Here is a 21,553-nt window from a genome sequence, read left to right on the forward strand (position 1 = left end):
GAAAGCCTTGATGACTCCAGAGAGCATATTTCCTACTGAATACCATGGGTTCCTAATGTCCTCTAGTAGTCGGATTTCGATGTTCGGATCCGACGAGTTGCTCTCCGCCGCCGTGGCCATCACCGTCGCCAGCGGAGCTGAACCCTCTGAGGATCATTTTCTTTGCTTTCTTCTGCTTTACTTAATTTTAAAACAGTTGTATAAATGAAAAAATAGTTTTAGTTGTGTAGGCCAATCGAAGGGCTAGGTGGTAATGGTAATCTATGACCTTCTCTAATGTTATTATTTTCTCCAACGCGTTATGCGGACATCTGTTTAAAGATTACATGTTTATTCTTTTTAGGATTTATTACGTACCATCACACACCGATCTTGGTATGGCTGGATCAATTGTTTCCACCATCACTTGTAATCTCCCACTAAGCACACCACCTAATGAAACTCCACCACAATTCTATCACAATTAAAGAATGAGAAGAAGAAGTGGAACGTGAAAGAGGAAAAAGAGCACAATGAAACAATGAGGAGATGAACGATAAAGAGGAAGAAGAGTTGTCGCTGCATACATGTAGAGGATTAGAGTGGGTAGAGGTTAAAAAATATTAACCCTAAAATTTTACTAAGGGTAAAATAGGATTGGAAAAATAGAGAGAGAGATATAAAACAGGAATGAGGTGGTGGAGGGAGCAATGGGTGGTGGTGGAGGGAGCAACACCCTAAATCCAACGAAGTGTCGCTTTTATAAGACTATCATTTCCTTGGGCATTACTCCCTCCACCACCATAAGTTTCAGCCTGCACATCCCCAAATTTTTTTTATTCCAAAACTAACCTTAAATAACTCTTTTTTTTTACTTTTATCTTATTTAATATAAAACCATAATCCTATTCTCTCCCTTTTTATCATTGCAGCGGCCATCATACCCTACGCCTCCCACACAAAACCTCTCTTTTCACTATCTTCTTCTTACTCTTCTTTTCCTCTCTTATTTCTCATCTCTTCTCATTTCTATTTCCTCTCTTCATTATTTCGTTGCTTCCATCGTGTCGTTACATCATTGCTTCCATCGTGTCGTTGCATCGTTGCTTCCATCGTGTCGTTGCATCGTTGCTTCCATTTTATTTACTGTTGATATGTTATATGTGTTGTGCAATGGTATGTTGTTATTGTATGTTATGTGCGTATGAAATGGAAACCATAAAGGCTAAAACAGATATGGAAAATTTGTTTGGACTTCACGGATATTGACATGCGTTGAAGGCCAAATAGAAATCTCATTTTCGTTTTGGCCTTCACGATTTTTTGTTTTTAATTTAGATTTTTGGTTTATTAATTATTTATTTTTCTATGTTTATTTATGTGTAGTTGATTTAATATTTAATTTATATTTATTTACACAGAATAAAAATTGTTTGTTTTAAAAAAAATGGTTAAAAGCCTTAACAGAGATGGGAGATCCGTTAGGTCTTTAACGGATGTTCATATCTGTCTATGAATATGGATTTCCTTTGAAGGTCCAATAGATCTCAATTTCTGTTATGGCGTTTAATCATTTTTTAACCATAGTAAATAAACTTTTACTGAAGGGTAATTGGAAAATTTGGTGATGAGGAAGAAAGTGGGGTGATGTGGGAGAAACTCTCTATTTCCTTTCATGTGATGGTTTCTTTGTGTAATTGGAAAGTCTAAATTATTCTTGCTTTAAATTTTTTAATAGTCTAATTAAAAGTTTAATTTTTATAAACTATAATATATTTGGAATTATTTAATGGAGAATAAGATTTAAGTTTGTACAGTTTAAAATATGTTTTTTAAAATCTAAATTCAATCAAAAACAAATTTTAAAATTATACCATCATAATTTTGTTATGATCCGATGATTTGAATTGTCTTCACGACTATATATGCAATCATAATTTTTTATTTTCCTCAAACAATCATAACACTTCATTAAAGCTAACTGGGAATGATATATAATGATAATTTAATATATTTTTTTTAAAATTTATAATGAGATTTTTTAAAGAATTATGTTTATAACGTAAATTAATTAACAATGTAAAAAGTTCAACGCCGTTATTACGTTAAGATATTTTAATTAACTATTTGGTATTCGAGTTCCTTAAGATTACGATGATGCTTATGTTGCAAAGTTTTTAATGGCCATTTTTGTTAACTATTTGAATTATTAAAAGATTATTTTAAAAAATATAATTATATGTGTTTCAGTATAGATATCTGGGGCCGGGATTTTGACCTTGTTGGTGTGATTTAGCTACTGCTAAATGTCTGCGATGCTGGCTTCTCCTTAATTAAGGTCGCTTGTCCACCTTTCTAGAAGTCGTCCACGCTCCTTCACCTTGTATTATTTGTTTACTTCAACGGAGGGGGAAGTACCTGCAAAGATACTCCGACGCTCAAGTCAGGCGTGAGTTATGGAGTCTCGACTCTCGAGAAAAATGATTTTATCCTCACAATAGGTTATTTTTCATTATCCATAGAACGTACCTGGTCCTCCCGCTCTTTCCTCTATTTATCCTTAATAAAATCTGTAATAGACTTACCTTAAACAGTTTACCTTAAAATCTGGTTAGTTGCTCGTAATCCGCGTCATTCATATCTTCAATCGGATCTTTTTTTAACTATTTCAACTTCTAGTGGACTATTGGTCCACTTAAATGTTGGGCCACGACCCAACATCATTTATCTTGACTGAGCTCTAAACCTGGATTGACTTGATTGAGTAAATCTGGTTTAACTTTTAATGCGCGTGGGACGTGTTTGATTTGGATTGACGAGCGCTTTTAAACCACCGGATAGAGCGATCGTAACGTGCGCGCGACATGTTTGATATGGGTTGACGAGCGCTTCTAAACCAACGGATAGAGCGATTGTAACGTGTGCGGGGCATGTTTGATCTGGGTTAACGAGCGCTTCTAAATTAGCGGATAGAGTGATCGCTACTTGATGGTGGAATGTTAGCGCTTATGACTCAGTGAATAGAACGATCGTTATTGGATGTGAATGATAACCGCTCGTCTTAGGTGTCTTACTATACAATATGATATTTAAATAAACGGAACATCAATTATATTTATTAGCTATCTGTTATTCGAGTTCCTTAATATTACGATGATGCTTTTGTTTCAAAGTTTCTAATGGCCATTTTTGTTAACTATTTGGATTATTAAAAGATTATTAGAAAAATATAATTATATGATATTTAAATAAACGAAAAATCAATATATATTTATCTATATTGGATTAGGATATTTTCAACTATGAACCAATTTAAAGATATATTATTAATAAATAGTTACTCTGAATTAATTTTTTTAACTATGATTTTTCAGATTTGTTCACGGCTATTTGGTTGTTAAAATTTATATATGTATATATATAATTTCGTATCTCATGTTAAACTTTATTAAAAAAAAACATAGTTCATACTTTATTATATTTTACAAAATTATACATTTCCTTAATTTGAACGAGATATTAAATTAGTATAAAATAATATAACGTGTTGTATGTATGATTTTTATAGAAGAAACATTCAATTTAACTATAAGGTTTTTTAAAACACAATTTGATTCAGGGATGAACAACACATAATATATATATATATATATATATATATATATATATATATATATATATATATATATATATATATATATATATATATATATATATATATATATATATATATAATTGTTTTAAAATGTAAAATGAAAATTATTGAAATGGTTTAGAAAGATGGTGCAAAGATAAGAAATATTGAGTTTGTCATGTTTCACATGAATCGTACACAGAGCTAATAATACTTTATTAAAAAATGAATCAAATCAACAAAAAGAAACTATTAAAAAATGAATCAAATCAACGGAAAGAAACTATATCTTCTAGTTATAGAAAAAAAAGAGTGAAAAATAGTCTATTTTTTTATATATTATCTTTTTTGTTAGTTAAATTTAACTTACTGACTTAATTGTTTAGTTAAATTGCATGTTTTTTTATGCTAATTTTAACAACAATGAACAAAAAACAAAGTTCATCAACGCAAGATATTTATCTGAATTAACTAAGTTAGTTTAGTTTTTTTTAAATCTATATTTTAATAATGTAATGTGTGGATGGAATGGTTCATTGAATTAGACCAATTTATGATCACCGAACAGAATGAATTGGAAGTCATAGAAAAAACGATTTTGATAGAATTATGTCGATAATGGAGTTAAAGTTGATTGATTGAAAGTTGAATGTTTATATATGGAAGGTGGGGGCAACTTTGGCTCAGTCTGTTCTAGGCTCCATGGTCATCTTCCCCGTGCAGCATACAAAATTTCAGAGAAATTTCTTTCCTATAAGGGTCCACCTTGTTAATTGGAAACTCATCAATGTTAATTGCTACAACGTTTTCACTGGTTAGAATAAACCGTGTGCAACACAACATCAAACATTGAATGTATATTTCTCACTAAAAATACAATTTTAGAAATGCTTTGAACGGTGTTAATCTTAAATATTTTTTTTACAATAAAGTTATAAAATCTTGGCAAAACATTATTTTTGTAATTTTTTTAAAAATTGTTTATTTTAGTAATTAAAAAAAATTATAATATTTCAATTTATGTGATCGAAATTAAATATTATTTCACAAATAGTTTTTAAAACAAGCTTAAGTAAAGATTTTATCTTAAGTCTTCTATCTCTACTATTCAGTCAAATTCGGTGTTATTTGTAAAAAATACTCTAATGTTAAAATCAGTGTTTGTAATAATAAATGTGTAAAAAAAACTAACTAACTGAATATCAAACTTGTATTTATATTTTGGAATAACTTTTGATTAATATCACTCTAATTACAGCCCAAATAATAATAATCTGACTCAAGATTAATGTGATTATTCTCATTGCTAATTTTATTCGTAACTTGATCAATCGGTCAACTATATGTCTCTCATGAAATCGAAAAATTTGTTAACCACTATACGACCATAATACATGTGATGTGTTTTGCCTTGGTTTGGTGGCTTATGGTTTGGTTGGTGGAAGCAATGAAGAGAAGCATTGGTAGGGTGCATTTGAGAGGTGTCAAAATCTATAGAAAATCCAAGCTAAAACGTCTTTATCCATGGAGTTAATACTACATACTAATAGTTAATGCTACGTATACAACAGAAACATGAGACATGCGCATGGATCTTGACTTTGGACTTGCAAGCATATTAAGTTTTATAAAACAAAAACAATATCCGATGTATCGGTCTACATGTGGACATTGCATGGAGTATTAGATAAGAAAGATATAATATAAGAATCTGAATTAATTAATGGAGCACATTAGAAACACGAGGGGATCAACATGAAAACCAGCAAGTGTGAATATTTAATGCCATGTCGTTGAGATTGTTGAATTCAATTAAACGTCCAAGAGGGTCTTCTTCGCCTTTTATGTTAGACCAATTCTAGTTTCTACTTCCACGCTATAGTCGGGCGGCTAAAAAATACATCTTTGCTTTTTTACTTATTAGATACCCACTTATCTTCTCAAAATGGCGGCATGCAATGAGAATAACCCAAATATTCATTTTCTTTTACGTTTTCTAAAATTCAATTTAAACAACTCGTGGGTTCAGTCCAATTCCAAATTCATTACATTATTTTAAAAAGTGTTAAATATGTTTTTGTTATTTAACTTTTAATAAAAAATATAATTAGTATCTTTTTTTAATTTGAATTAATTTATTTTTTCATTTTTATATTCGTATAAATTTTAATCAAAATTTTGATAAGTTTATTTAAGATTTTAAATATATTTTTCAATTAACATTAAAAAAAATTGTGTTAAATAGTATAAATAACTCAAATAGAATTGTTTGAAAGATTAAATAAAATTAAGAAAATTTAGTTAAAAAGACTAAATCCACGTATTTTTAAAATTGAAGAATTAAATTGGTTCAAAATTTTAAAGAAACATTAATTTTAATTTTGATTGAAAGTTAAAGGCAAAAAAAACACATTTAATCCCTCAATGTTAATTACATTTTTAGTTATAAATTTAAACATAAAATTAAAATTTGTCATTGTTTCAAATTTTAATATATCTTTTATCTTTAAAATTTTAAAAATAAATTAATAAAATCATTTTAATTCAATAATATTTTTTTATGTGTTAGATGATATTTGATATTTGTTATTTACATCTTTAACACAATACAGCTCAAATATCAATCTAAAATATTTTTTTATATGTAAAAGAAAATCTAATACCATCAAATTAAAAAATTATAATAATTTATTTTTAAAATTTAAATATCAAAATTTGAAATTAATTTTATGTCCAGGATTAAAACTATATTTAATCCAATCTATATAAATGACACCGCCATCCTAAATTTTCTTAATAAAACTATGTTAGAAATGACAATCTATTTATTAGTAACATGATTAAGATAAAGTAAATACGTGGTAATGGGACACGGAGAAAACTAGATAAAGCATGCCGCAATAGCCGTCCCAGAGTGTTTGTTTGGCGGTGGAGATCGATTCTTCTTCTTTCGGTCTCACTTCAACGTTCCAACCGTATTCATTAGTTTGGACTTGGCTGCATATCTGTCACTTATTCATTGGATGACTCTCACCTTTCTCGCAAAAAACACGTTGTAATTATCCTGTCCTCTACTACTTTAATCAAGGTTTTCTTTACTATTTCGTGAAATTAGCGTCAATTGCATATTATATTCTAATAACTTTGTAAGAAGGAAAGTTGTATGAAATATTGCACAAGAACAACGAATTTGAACAAAGATGGTGTCAATTGAAATACCTGCCAAACCTAAAGGTGTTGGGAATATTTTACAAAGGAAACATCCTAGAGACTGCTTCAGTTGGTATAAAACGTGGAACATTCTAATTTGTAAATTTCCTTTCTTGAATTAAAACATGTCAGAATTGAGGGGTGGAATGGAATCCTTTCGTGCATATGTTGAGTCACTTGAAGGAGTCAGCAGAGTGATCAAAGTGCGGATGACTCGTTTTCGTCGTCAACCAACCGACACAAGTCCATGTCTAATTAAAACGCGCAATATACAAACAATCCTATTCGCAGACGACATTTCTAGAAAGTAACAATTGCTTCATTACCATTCCAAACACTGTCTCACGGGTTTCACTTTCCCTTTGTTTTTTTCGCCATATTCTCAACTAGCACAGAATCAATGTCTTAAGACTATGTTCCAAGATTTTCATGTTTAGAAGTGATACAGTGTCTTTTGTGACAACTCTGCCAAGGTCGACAATCCGGTGATTAATATTAATGAGAAAAAGCAAAAACAAAACACATTCCTATGTTTTTGTCCGTTCTACGAGTGCATGCGTTTATGCTCTGCCTCTACTCCGAAATGTACATGAAAATTAGCAGAATCTAAAAAGAATCCGTCCGTGTAATAAATATTGAATGCAAAATATTAAAGAATCCTCGTCGTGTCATTGTGATGATTGATCAAACATTTGAATCATAGCATTCCTCTGTTGAGGATTGCTCTTGCTGTTCGTGTTCCTCCTCAGTAGCATCAGACGATGTGAGTTGTTTGGCTCTTTCGACCTGACCCTCCCAGTTGGTGCGAGCCAACACGAACAACATGGTGATCATGCACGAAGCTTGGGCGGCCAACAAACCCAGCCACAAGCCTTTGAAATCAAAGCCCGCGAAGAAACCCAACCACACCGCAACGGGCATTCCCACAATATAAAAGCAACCCAAATTTATATTCGCTCCCAATTTCGGTCTCGCGGTTCCTCTCAGGACGCCGCAAATCGTTGTTTGCGGACAGTTCCCAAGCTCGCAGAGACCAATGATGGGCAACACCATCGACGTCAAAGCAATGATCTCCTTGTCACGTGTGAACATGGATGCCCACACGTGCCTCACCGAAACAGCAAAAAACAAGGCCGACAATCCCAAAACATAACTGAAAGAAAGCCCCACGAGTGCTGCGAGTTTGGCCCTTTTAGGATTCTCCGCACCCACTTCGTTCCCAACACGTGTTGAAACAGCAAAGCTCAGAGAAGAAGGGAAAATGTATATCAATGCGGTGGTTTGAATCAGAACCCCCATCGATGCAACGGTTGCTTGGGGATTGATCAATAACCCGCACAGTAAAATCATGATTTCGTACCACCACCATTCCAGGCAAACCGAAATGCAACTCGGGATTGCCAAATCCAAAAGCGCCTTCCAACCGCAGAAGATGCCCTTCAAGGAAATAGGAGTCCATGTTTTCTTGTATATTTGGGATACCCAGATGTAGAGAATCAGCGAAAAGACAAGGTTGAAATTGGTCCAAACGGCACCTAAAGCGATGCCTTTGATTCCAAGTTTGAACACGGAGACGAGGAGGTAGTTGATGGGAACGTGAAGGAGAATAGAGAGAGAGGCAGTGTATGTGAGAGGGAGGGTTATGGATTGACTTCGCAAGTAGATTCGCAGAGGGTGTAGCAATGATTGTGCGACGAGATCGGGAAGAGAATAGAGTATGAAGGATTGAGCTTGGGTGGCGATGTCTTCTTGTTGGCCACAGAGGAGCAGTATCTTCTTCATGTTGAGCCAGAAGAATGATATAAAAATGGAAGTTAAAAGAAGAAGAACAATGGTCCTCTGCATGGCAAAGCCCAAAAGTTTGAAACGTTTGGCCCCAAAAGCCTGGCCGCAGATGGGTTCCATCCCCATGGCGAGGCCGGAGAGAATAGAGTAACCAGTGATGTTGGCGAATCCAATGGCGAGAGAACCACCAGCTAAGGCAAGCTCACCAGCACGACCGAGGAACAACATAGAGATGACGGAGCGAGAGTAGAGTAATAAACCCGTGAGCACCATGGGTAATGCTGTGCTTGCTATGCATTTGGCTTCGTTGAAAGCCAGGGAAAAATGGGTGTTTTGATGGGTTTTTTGGGCTTGTTGGAATGTTGTTGGGGGTTTGGGGATCAAAAGGGCTAACATGTCTGGCTCCTGAATTTTGGTCGTGTGCGTGTGTGGATGACCCTCATTGCTTTCACCCAAAGTGGAGGTAGATGATGATAACTCACACATGGTTTGGTCTGTATAGGGAAGTTGGCGTTGTGTGTAAATCAGAAAATCTTGGTTGGAGATTTAGTGTGTATGGAGAGGTATTTAAAGGGAGTGGGTCACTTGAAGATTTTTTGTTGTATTGGAATATGGAATATCAGTAGTATTCATTTCTCTCTCTCTCTCTCTCTCTCTCTCTCTCTCTCTCTCTCTCTCTCTCTCTCTCTCAGTACAATTTTGATTGTGATTCTTCAACTTTTGTGGACCGTGTTTCCAGTTTTAGCTAATATTTTTCTCCCCTTAAATTTTCTAACTAGAGAGCTGTTTATCTGTTGAGTGAAATACAACTAATCATTAACAATAGTTAAAGTACTCTTGACTTCGGATTAGCAAACACGTTAATTTTTATAAAACATTATCCAATCATGTAATGCGTATGGGTGGTGTACATTTGGACATTGCATGAAGCATTAGGTAAATAAAAAGAATCCGAATTAATTAATTGATTATAATAGAAGTAACAGCGATCGACATCAAAAGCAGCACCGAGTGAATGAGGGGGTTGACTTGAGTTAAGCGTTGAATTATATTAGACCGAGTCTAATTTCTGCTGGTCCTAAAGTTGGGCGGCCACAAAATATATGTTTCATTTTCACTAATTAGTAACCACTCGTCTTCTCAAAACAGCTGCATGCAAATACAACTGGCTTTTTTTTATTAAGGTATGCTAAATTATTCAATCTTAAAAAAAATTATGTCAAAACATGCAATTTAATATAATTCATGTATGTATAATGAGTTTTTTATTTGATATATATACGTCTAAAAACAAATAGAAATTGTGTTATACATGTATAAATTAAATTCAAGGTGGGTAAGCGGATTTAAGTGGTAACATTTTAATGTGATAGGTGTTTGTGTGCGGATATTGAATTTAAAAATCATTTCACGAACATAAATTTATATATATTTAATTATTTGTTCCACATATAAATCATACACTATTTATTTAACTAGTTATAGTTGAGTTAAATAAGTTTAGTGTTAGATATGCAGTAATGCAACTCCTACATTTTTAATAAAACTATATAAAAAAATACAAGATTAAAACAAGCAATTGTTATTTTTTTTTATGTAGAATAACAACAATAAAAAATGGAATTCAAAATTTCATGCAAATATGTAATTTTTTAATACTATATCGACTCTAGTGTACTAGTTAAACTAAAGTAGTCTCTTGTCAGTTAGTTTATACTTTGCTAATAAAATTTATATTTTTTATTTTAATATTGATTGAATATATTTACCATATGACGATAAAGGATCTGTTTATTAATGTTCAAAACGTATTGGAAAAACAAATTTTAGAGAAACAGCTCTGCAAGTTGTTTCTAAAAGAAAAAGAAAAACAGTTTTCTTTTTCCTGATTTCCTTTTTTTTTAAGTTTACATAAGTACATAAATTTTGTAAATAAATGATTATTTTATTAAAAAAGTTAAAACAAACACACCTTAAATGTCCTAATATTGTCATGATTATCTTAAGCAAACAATAGTAAAAGTTGATATCATGGAATTTATTCTTCTAAACCGAAGAACAAAATTCATATTTGAATGAAAAATAGTATAATGTTTTTTAGGCATGTAAGAGACAAAAAAAAAATGGATAAAAACGAGGAAAAATAATAATAATATAATTAAATAATGTAAAAAATGATATGCAAAACAAACTACATGGAGAAGTTAGGACACAAAAGTCAACGCATGTGTCAGTGGGACAGACAGGAAACACTAGTTAAACATGGTAGCAATAGCCGTCTGAGAGAGTTGTTTTTGCGGTGGAGATTATTCTTCTTTCTATCTCAGACAACATTCCAACTGTGTTCGTTGCTTTGAACTTGGATGCAATCTCTGACGTATTTATTGGATGATTCTCACCTGCCACAAAAATCACGTTGTAATTATCTTATCCTTGTCCTCTACTGTCACTGCTACTTTAATTAAGTTTTTTTTTTTTTTGTCAAATCTCAGTGTATATTATTATAAATTAATATATAATTTACTCAGTTTGGCGAAGCCGGCAAGGATCGCTATCTTGAAAGCATTTCAGTTCAATTGAATTTTCCAGGCGGCTTTTCTCTCAACCACTGTACACTTTGATAAATCAATTCATTGTTTCCTTTTCAAAACTCTATAATTATCCAATGAGGCAATATTAATATAAGATAAATGTTTTTTAAGAACAAAATACACCACTTTTAAAAATATTATTATTATTAAAAAAATTATATTTGTAAAGGAAGAGAAATTAAAAGATAAAACGGATGCAAAATATAAATAAAAATTTATGGAGTGTAAAGTTATAATATCCGTGATATAATCAACCCGATCGAGTTTTAAAAAATGAAAGTAATTCTTGCAAATAATTTTGGCAGCAATAAAATATATAACTCGAACGAATCTTCCACGTGTCTCACAGTTACAGTTGTGATAATTAAATTTTTACTTAACTTTTTGTTATATATTAATAGTTGATTTTACAGGATTAAATTTAAATTTTATTTTTTTATATCTAATATATATGAAAATTGTTTCAGTGATTATTATCATTACTATTTTTATTTATTTTTTGTCAAAAGCAGTTGGGCAAAAGCTCGAAAATTTATTACACATTTAAAATAAAATAAGGATTCAAGTCCTGAGTTATTTTATCAGTAACACAAATGAGTAATGACTACTAGTTATAGTAATTAATGTTGACATATCAATCTGAACTTGATTACTGTATGTAAGATAAAAAAAAGTAATGAGTATGATACCAGGGAGGAGAGATAAAAGAAATTAAATTGATAAATTCACAAATTAAGTATGAATAATATAGTCAACGTAGTTTTTAAAAGTAGTAGTTGAAAAAAATATAAAATCAGGTATGAGTGATGTGATATATTGAATTATATTAGCTTTAAAGTTAATTGTGAAACAGATGGGATAAATATATGACAATTGTAATACGTAATGCATGTATAAGGTGGCATAGAAAGATAAAAAGGTGTGAAATAAAATAGTTTAGTTTGGTGAAAGAAGGTGTTTTACGCCATGTGTTGCGAAATATTAATGGGAAGGAAATAAATAAGGAAAATGAGAACCTATTTTTAAGAGTATTTTAATAATTAAAAATAAGTTTGTATTAGAGAGAAAGAAAAGAATTAAAGATAATAATATGGAAGAAATAAATGTAACATCGTGATCCATATAGGTGTGAAGCACTATATCTGCTTTATCTTTTGCGTAAAGCAGTGTCACTCAAATATTAGTGTTGGCTAAATACCAACAAGCCTTTGTCGGCAAAATGGAACCGCGTATTAACCAATAACCCTAGTTTATCATAACTCACTTTCTTAATTTCAAATTCCCATTTTCCTCCTTTTACCTTTTCTTCCTTCCTCCTTTCCATGCACATAGTATTTTCCCTTTGCACCGCGTTTTTCTCTGCATCGCACGCAGTTTTTTAATAAGGAGTAGTTTGGGAAATTCAACTTTTATAGGTGTAAGAAGAAAAACAGGGAGGTGCAGGAAAAAATGTCAGACTTATGCTTCTAGGGTTTGAGTTAAAAAGGAACGGTTTCAACCAATTGCGCAAAGGGCTATAAAACGAGGAATTCTCTGAAAAATGGAACTTCGTTTAGGAATTACATAGTTTATCTCTCAGTTTCTAATCCTCACATTCACTTTCTATATTAGCTAAAATTTTAATCAACATAATATGTAATTTTGATATCAATTAAAATCTGAATGAATATAAAAAGATATTTATTTGAGACAATTGAATTTTAAATTTTTTTTTTCATATTTAAGAGTAAAGGTGATATACAAATAAGTAAATTTATTATTACATGCTTTGATTGAATTAACATAGTTTAATTTTGGTAAATTATCAATGTAATTTATTATAAATATAGTTTCTAAATATTCATTATAAAAGGAGCTATGCGTTTCAAATATATATAAAAAATATAATTAACAAAAAAAATGTAATCCTTTGTTCACTTTAATTTGAAGGAATTCACAAATTTTTATTTATTTTTTATACAAATTGAATAAAAGAGGGAGGGTGACAGAAATGAGAGAAATATTAGAAGCATAGTAGGAAGGAAGGAAGTAAAGAGAGGAAAGACACAGAAGACAACAATTTGAAAAAAGGCAGTGGGCGCGATTTCATTATTTTCAGTGTAGTCGAAGAAGATGAGTTCCAAAGAGAGTTGCAGAAGCGAACTTCGCATCGCGATTCGCCAACTAAGCGATAGATGTCTCTACTCTGCTTCTAAATGGTATCTGAACAAAAACCCTAATCCAAACAAAATTTGGGGTTTCCAACCAGACATTTGAGTTTGAATTTTGAAGTTTCCCTTTGCTTTTCCGCGAATGGGTGGTTTGTTTCTGATGAAGATGTGGTTTCAGGGCAGCAGAACAGTTGGTGGGTATTGAGCACGACCCTGTAAAGTTCACTCCTTCGAACACCAGATTTCAGCGTGGGAGTTCAAGCATTCGCAGGAAGTACAAGACTCATGATGTCACTGTGACTCCAATAGCGGGTGTTTCGTATGTTGCCACACCTGTGATGGAGGAAGATGAACTTGTTGATGATGATTTTTACCTTCAGGCAAAGGCTTATTTTGATTGCCGTGAGTATAAGCGAGCCGCTCATGTTCTTCGTGATCAAAATGGAAGAAAGGCGGTATTCTTGCGCTGTTATGCTCTCTATCTGGTCAGTTTTGTGTTCTTTCTTCCATCTTTTATTGAGTCAGTTTTGTGTTCTTTCTTTTATCTTTTATCGAGTGTGCATAGTAACTAGTAGGATTTTATGTGCTAGTATACAGTGAAACTTCTGATGCATTATGGATTTGAATGTTCTTTTCCCAATAATTTGTTTGTAGTATTGAAGATAATTTGATAGTTCATTCATTTCATATGTTTTCTGCGAACAAATCATCTTTGACTAATGTAATTCTGTAAGTGCAAACTAGTGCAGACAAAATGTTTATGAAAAGTTAGGGGGAGTATACTAGTATGGCATAGTACATGCATTTCAGTTCAATTTCATGACAAAATCCATTTCGATTGGATATGTGCTTATCCTCTAAATAGATTGCAATTAGTAGGTGGCAAGACACTCTTCTGTTATATGTAATTGATTAGTTTGTTTTTTGGAGAGGGTCTTGATGTATTTTTACTATTTTACATTTTTTTTCATCCTTTTACAACATTGGTATCATACGACCAAGATACAGAGGTATACAAAACTCTTAAAATTTCTTATGCTATGTTATTATAAATTTTAAAATAACTAATTTAGAAAAATGCAAAATATTTAGAGACACTGATCAGTGGATGGTGATCACAATTTTCAAGGAAACGATAGTTGTGATCATAATGAAAACCCTTGTTATATATCATTCCATTGCCCATCTCAGAATCATGGTTGTAAGTATTGTCCGATACCATAGGATTCTCTACTCCCACTATTTGAATAGTTGCAACACTTGTTTTTTCTCTGAATTGGTCCTGAATTGTTCAAATCACTTTCAAAATCATAAATCAAGTGTATTGTTTGATTCATTGCATTGAATCTTGGGTGGAATTGCATAGGTCACACTCAACATTGGGTTGCAGCGTGTCCTGTGGTTTGTTAACACTCTAAATCTGCTTTATTTTTTGTGCAAATATGAGCATGAAGATAAGCAAAAACGATCTTTCTTTTCCATCAGGCCATGACCACTCATTATTTCATCTTTTCCTTACTTCTAGACTCTTGGCCATAATTTCTCTTCTCTACCTACGCATGTCACCCACTTATCTCTGTCTTTTCTTCATGTCTACTGTTGAACCATATAGTTGCATACAAGTTCAAGCAAAAAAAAAAAAAAAAAAAAACCCTCCCAATGTGGTATGGGGTAGATCATGAATGTCAATCCAAGAAAATAACAATCTTTAAGGATAGTAATCTGTAATCTGACCAAGATATGTACTGTTTGGGGCAATGTGGAATGTAAAAATGTTATTTAAACTAGTATCCTAAGAATGTGGTTCATGAAACTAAAGCTGAAACAGAACCTATATCTAAAACAGTATGTATGCTTTTTAGAATGAACGGAATGCAAATTATCTATAAAATGAGTTATGATGAATGAAAATCAGATCTTAACACATAGAATACAATGCAAAGTGTAAAGAAATATGTGCTGATATTAAGATATAAGTAAAACAGTGTAAACTATTCTAAAACAATGTTAATTGAATGTTAAAACTGAAAATTATCAAAAAGAACAAGTGCAGAATTTAATTCCTAAAATTCAGAAAACCTAACTTCTAAACTTGTAAGAACTGGAAAATAAGAATTCATCCTAGAATTGAATGCAGAGACATGACTCTAATATACCAACTAAAAATGGAACAATGATCAAAACTAAACAAAGAATGCAGAAACTGAAATTCAATATGCAGAACTAATGCTAGAATCTGAAAATGAGAAAATGACCATATATCAAAACTGTATTAACTAACTTGATGATCAAATTGAATTCTGAATTAAAAATTGAATTAGAGAAAGAAGCACAATATACAATATGACATCAGATTAAGAATTAATATTTTAATGCAAAACAGAATTGGAAAAATTAGAATCAGTAAATGGATTTGAAAACAGTGAATAGAATGAAATGGGTAATTTCTGAAATTAGAGAAACAAGTTCAACCATGATCATTCAACCTTCAATCTTGACTGCCAAGCACTCAATGATGAATTCTTGGAGTATGAAAGTCATACCAGACCATCTAGAAAACAGCTTTCAATCAGAAATTGCAACTAGTATAATGCAAGGATGAAAACTGAATGCTCATGGTTAGGAACTTGTTTTCTGAATCAGAATTAACAAAAGGCATTATGATGGAAACAAAAATATTTAGAGATTAGCAAACTAAAACTATAAAAGATTAAAGCAATTCAAGAAACGAAGCAAGAAAAAAAAATTGACAGAAAAATCTAACTGGTATTGATTGATCACTGGTTCAGCATCACAAAGCAATTGAAGTATGGTATCTAGTCCATGAGAGAATTTGAAACAACCCAAAGACTCAGAAAACTAAAACTAAGAAACTGAAAGTTGTTGGAACGAATGAACTGTATCTAATGGAATGTGTTTCTGCCTTGTATACCCGTGAATGGAAATCAGAAATGGGTCAACTGTCTATGACAGGTTACAAATGTGAGATTGCTAATCTGACTTAAAACCTACACTAGCTATATTTATAAGTAACTCAAGTGACCAGTTTATAAGTCCAACTCTTTTCCAGCTCTTCATCTTCAGATGTAATGACTTGCTATCTCAAGTTGCATAAGAATAATCTGAACTGTCCATTAGAGTTTTTGACTGGCAGCAACAAGTTGACTGGTCCAACAGTTCACACATCCCTATCTCAGATCAATCCATGTTCAAATTAGACTTCTCTCTTGTAACTTCAGATTACTGTCAGGTGGAGGTTTCCCACTGCACTACTCTTCACAGCACCTAGACCAGCTTACCAATCAATATCTCTCCAGTTTACTGCACTATAAAATGAAGTTTTTTCACTGCAAAAAAAAAAAAATCACAAGCTGAATTTCTATAACAAAGCTGAAGTCAAAAGTGGTTTTATTATTCTCAAAGACTAACATTATACAAAATTACAAACTAAACTAAAAATCTATCTAAAAACATTTTATTAACACATTTTCACAAAACACTAATTTTTACAAAGAAAACTGAATCTAAACTAAAATCAAAGAATTAAAACAATACAATACCCAAAAGAGATGCAATTAGCTATGAAAACATTACAAAATTGGGACTTAACACACCCCACACTTAAGCCTTTGCACTCAAAAAAAAAAACATAACAGAACTAAAAGAAAACAATTTACAAAGCTGGACAGAATAAAAAACCTTTCTGCAAAGCTGAAAACCCGTGAGCAACAGAAAATCTGCCAAAATTCAAGTTCTAAAGCTCCAAACAAGTCAGAAATAGTTTACACAAGTTAAATGCATTAGAAATCAATCAAACCAAGCTCAAAAATCAGAATTGACCCCCTCACTGGATGGTGTTTACTCTTATTCTCTCATGGTGTTTCTATTTAAGTGTTTAACCCTCAACACAATATTAACACTAACACTACCATAGGCTTGAAAAGCCTCTAAAATCCACCACCATGTTAGAAAAATGCACTCATGATCAAAAAGGACTTTCTCAAGCTTATAATGTGGCCAAGGTTATATGGGTAGGATAAAGAAAAGGGTGCAGAGCTAAAACCAGAGAAAAGTTCGGGAGTATTAGAATAATCATAAGTGAAATCACACAAGAAGAAAAATAAGGCTCAAAATCTCACTTGGTTAGAATTTTTCTCAAAACTGTTCTAAACTGGTTTTTCATGATAACTTATGCACTTTTTGTTAAATGAACTACTCAAAACAAGTTAGAACTTATCAACTACAAATGACAAATCAACAAGTAACTAGCTGGAAATTTAAAAACAGAAAGCAACAAAAAGAGACTCCAACATGTCTAAAATATCAAAAGAGACTATATAGACAATCAGACTTACAAGGTAAAGCTAAAACAAAATTTTACTACTCAAAGTAAAATGAAAAACAGAAACTGGAACAGGCTAGCTAGACAAGGGTTTTATCAAACTACTCTAGACAATTTCTACTAGATTAGATGAAAAACAGCAAATCCTAAGCTTCTAAAAACAGCAAACACACAATCAGAAACTACAACAACTAAAAATAGCAAGAAGAAACAGCAAAAATGCAAAAATTGTCCTCAATGTGACAAAGGGTGAAACTGAACCAGCATAGCCTAACTTGGATTGGCCACAAATCAAAATTTATTTTCTTTATTTTTATATAGAACAGCTCACTTTCTATCATACTATTTATTATACTATAGTTACTAATTATACTAACTAAACAAAAATACTAAATTTATGCTACTGTATTTACAAACAAGAAATAGGAAAGAACACTTTAAGATGGCTTCCTCATGCTCAAACACCTTGGCCAATCTGCCCATGCTCTGTTGAATCTGCATATTCGTAGCAAGTTTTAAATCCTCCAGTTGGTGATGCTCCTATTCATAGCAAGGTACTATATGCTATCTCACTATAGTATCTTTGGCCACTTTTGGGGATTTAAAACATTTTGGTGAACTGTGTTGCGATTTCACCTTTATGAATTATTTCTGTGCAAAAGGTGTGTTTTCTTCAATAAGGATAATCTTAATAACATTAAATATATTTTTGGAAGCTGCAAGCCATAAACACTGCATACAGAACCATTCGGTTATGCTTAATGTAACATTGATCCCACATTTTACAGCTGTTATTCCACTCAATTACTTTTGGAGGATTTTCTTAAAATGAAACACTTTATATTTTTTTTCTGATCTTATATTTTTTGTTCCAAAAACAAAATCTTATGTTTTTCTGCCCAATCAATCCTTACAAACACACACACACGCGGCACACACATATATATATAGAGAGAGAGAGAAGAAATAGATATATGATCTGCATTATTTGTTCTTTTGTATTTAGAGAAACTCAATTAAAATAACTAAGTGCAATTGTTCCATATTCATATTTTTTTTTACTTTATTCAGGCTGGAGAAAAGCGAAAAGAGGAAGAAATGATAGAACTTGAGGGGCCTCTGGGTAAGAGCGATGCTATCAATCGTGAATTAGTATCTTTGGAGAGGGAATTGTCAACACTACGCAATAATGGTAAAATTGATCCTTTTGGTTTGTACTTATATGGTCTTGTGCTCAAACAGAAAGGCAGTGAGAACCTTTCACGTACAGTTCTCGTGGAATCTGTTAATAGCTACCCTTGGAACTGGAATGTCTGGACTGAGCTGCAATCCTTATGCAAAACAGTTGATATATTGAATAGTCTTAATCTCAATAGCCATTGGATGAAGGATTTTTTCCTTGCCAGTGTTTACCAAGAATTAAGGATGCACAATGACTCTCTGTCAAAATATGAATACCTACTGGGAACCTTTGGTAATAGTAATTATATACAGGCACAAATTGCAAAAGCCCAGTACAGTTTGAGAGAATTTGATCAAGTTGAAGCAATATTCGAAGAACTGCTTAGTAATGATCCATACAGAGTAGAAGATATGGACATGTACTCCAACGTGCTGTATGCTAAGGAATGTTTTTCTGCTTTGAGTTATCTTGCGCATAGAGTATTCTTGACTGATAAATACAGACCTGAATCTTGTTGTATTATTGGAAATTATTACAGTTTAAAAGGGCAGCATGAAAAGGCAGTTGTGTATTTTAGGAGAGCTCTTAAATTGAACAAAAATTTCTTATCTGCTTGGACACTTATGGGACATGAGTTTGTTGAGATGAAAAACACTCCTGCTGCTGTGGATGCCTATCGTCGGGCAGTAGACATTGACCCACGTGATTATCGTGCTTGGTATGGACTAGGACAGGCTTATGAGATGATGGGAATGCCTCTCTATGCGCTTCATTACTTCAAAAAATCCGTATTCTTGCAGCCAAATGATTCTCGACTGTGGATTGCTATGGCACAGTGCTATGAAACTGATCAACTTCGCATGCTTGATGAAGCAGTAAAGTGTTACAGAAGAGCAGCAAATTGTAATGACAGGGAAGCAATTGCACTGCACAACTTGGCAAGACTTCTTTCGGAGCTGGGGCGCCCTGAAGAGGCTGCATTTTACTACAAAAAGGACTTAGAGAGGATGGAATCTGAAGAGAGGGAAGGGCCTAAAATGGTTGAGGCTTTGCTCTATCTTGCAAAATATTACAGAGCACAGAAAAAGTTTGAAGAAGCTGAGGTATACTGTACACGCCTTCTGGATTATACTGGCCCGGTGAGTCTAAATATTCTACTCAACTTTCAATTTGAAGCAGGTTAGTCTTCTAAAATCATTAAATGGTTTAATTATTTTTTACAGGAGAGAGAAACAGCAAAGAGTATACTTAGAGGAATGCGAACAGTACAGTCTGGTTTCCCTTCCATGGATGTTGAGCATTTTCCTCCTAATCCCTTTTGACCAGCCACTGATGTTTCTCTGCTGTTATGAGTTTTTGTATAGACGAAATCAAACCCAACGGAAAACAGGGAAATTAGAATTCAATCTTAATTCCCGTCTTCTATTTTGTTTTCACTTGTTTCATTTTTTGGCATTCACATTACGCAATGCTTTCCCCTTGTTTTTTTTTTCTAGAAATAATTTTTTTTTTTTAAATTACCAAAATGGACCCCCTGTCATTTTTATTTCTCACACACTAGCACTGATAGAATTTGGTCTCTGGTTAGCAATTTTGTTTGGTATCTTCAATGACGAAAACCCATCCGGAATTCGGTTCTCGCCGAATTCTGGGAACTTTTGTATTTTTTTGTTGTTGTGCTCTGCTGCTGGAAGGGAAGAAAAATTTATTGTTGCAGGTTGGAATTCAGTTCTATGGGGAGTCGAATTTCGACCTCTGCGTGGCATTTTCAATGATTGAATTCTCAGTTGAATTTGGTCTTAGGGGGTTGAATTCTGGGAGGAGATTTTCGTTTTCATCATCACTTATCAGAAATGCATGTGAGAATTCTGTGGAATCTGGTTGCATAGTTCCTATTATATCTTTGTAATACACGAGGAAGACACAGACATTATTTGTTTCATCTTTAACTGTGACTTATGATCCTCGCTCAAATGCTGAACCAAACTGCCAGACTGCGAGCCAAAATCCAAACATTTCTATTTCAACCTTATACACAAATGTTATAGATTTCAATATCATTAATATTCATTAGAAAATAATATCATCCATATTAATCTACAGAACATTTACAAAATTTGAGTAGTAATTTTAGTTTATATTGTTACATTCTGAAAATATTAATTAAAAAATAATCTATATCAATATTATCTAAAAACATTCCAATGATATCAAAAGAAAAAAAATGTATTTAGTCTAGTTAATATTTGTAAAAAATGTTAATTAAAAATCGTGTTTGATAATACCGAAAAAATGATACCCTATCTTAATCAAACTGATAACATTTGGTTAAATTAAACCAACAATATCTTGATTAAAGTCAAGTTGAAGAAGAAAATATAAAAACAAAATACGTTATTTATTTTTGAGAGAAAGTAAAATATAGGAAAATTTAAATGATTTAATTTTAAGTAATGAAGTTATTCTTGTAAATTTTTATAATCTAAATTTTTTAAATTCCAAATGAAATAAAATATTTAAACAAATAGGTTGCTACAAAATCCAATAGTTTATTTGATACTCTTTCCACATAAGTATACTGTAAACACATCATTTTCTTTATATTTATATATTTGATATTTGACTTTTGGTACACAAATATACTGTTTTTTTTTACCATAAAATAAATTCAAATAAAGA

General features: G+C 32.2%; 1 protein-coding gene and 1 pseudogene across 2 annotated transcripts; one reads left to right on the forward strand and one right to left on the reverse strand.

Annotated features, from left to right (window-relative positions):
* Positions 1 to 7,297: 7,297 nt before the first annotated feature.
* LOC148195018 (protein DETOXIFICATION 49 pseudogene) lies at positions 7,298 to 9,217 on the reverse strand (annotated as a pseudogene).
* Positions 9,218 to 13,197: 3,980 nt separating this feature from the next.
* LOC148195019 (anaphase-promoting complex subunit 8-like) lies at positions 13,198 to 20,590 on the forward strand. Of its 2 annotated transcripts, none has more exons than XM_088094560.1 (4): positions 13,198 to 13,397; positions 13,528 to 13,834; positions 18,763 to 20,013; positions 20,098 to 20,590. In XM_088094560.1, exons 1-4 carry the CDS (start codon positions 13,312 to 13,314, stop codon positions 20,194 to 20,196), a joined length of 1,743 nt encoding a protein of 580 aa, XP_087950686.1. In that variant the 5' UTR covers positions 13,198 to 13,311; the 3' UTR covers positions 20,197 to 20,590. The 2 variants fall into 2 exon arrangements, with proteins under 2 accessions (XP_087950686.1, XP_087950687.1); XM_088094561.1 differs by having other exon boundaries at positions 13,258 to 13,397; positions 13,536 to 13,834.
* The last annotated feature ends 963 nt before the right edge of the window (positions 20,591 to 21,553 follow it).

This window comes from Vigna umbellata, chromosome 7 (genome assembly GCF_029865625.1).
Source record: "Vigna umbellata cultivar VRB3 chromosome 7, Vumbellata_1.0, whole genome shotgun sequence".
Taxonomy (NCBI): Eukaryota; Viridiplantae; Streptophyta; class Magnoliopsida; order Fabales; family Fabaceae; genus Vigna; species Vigna umbellata.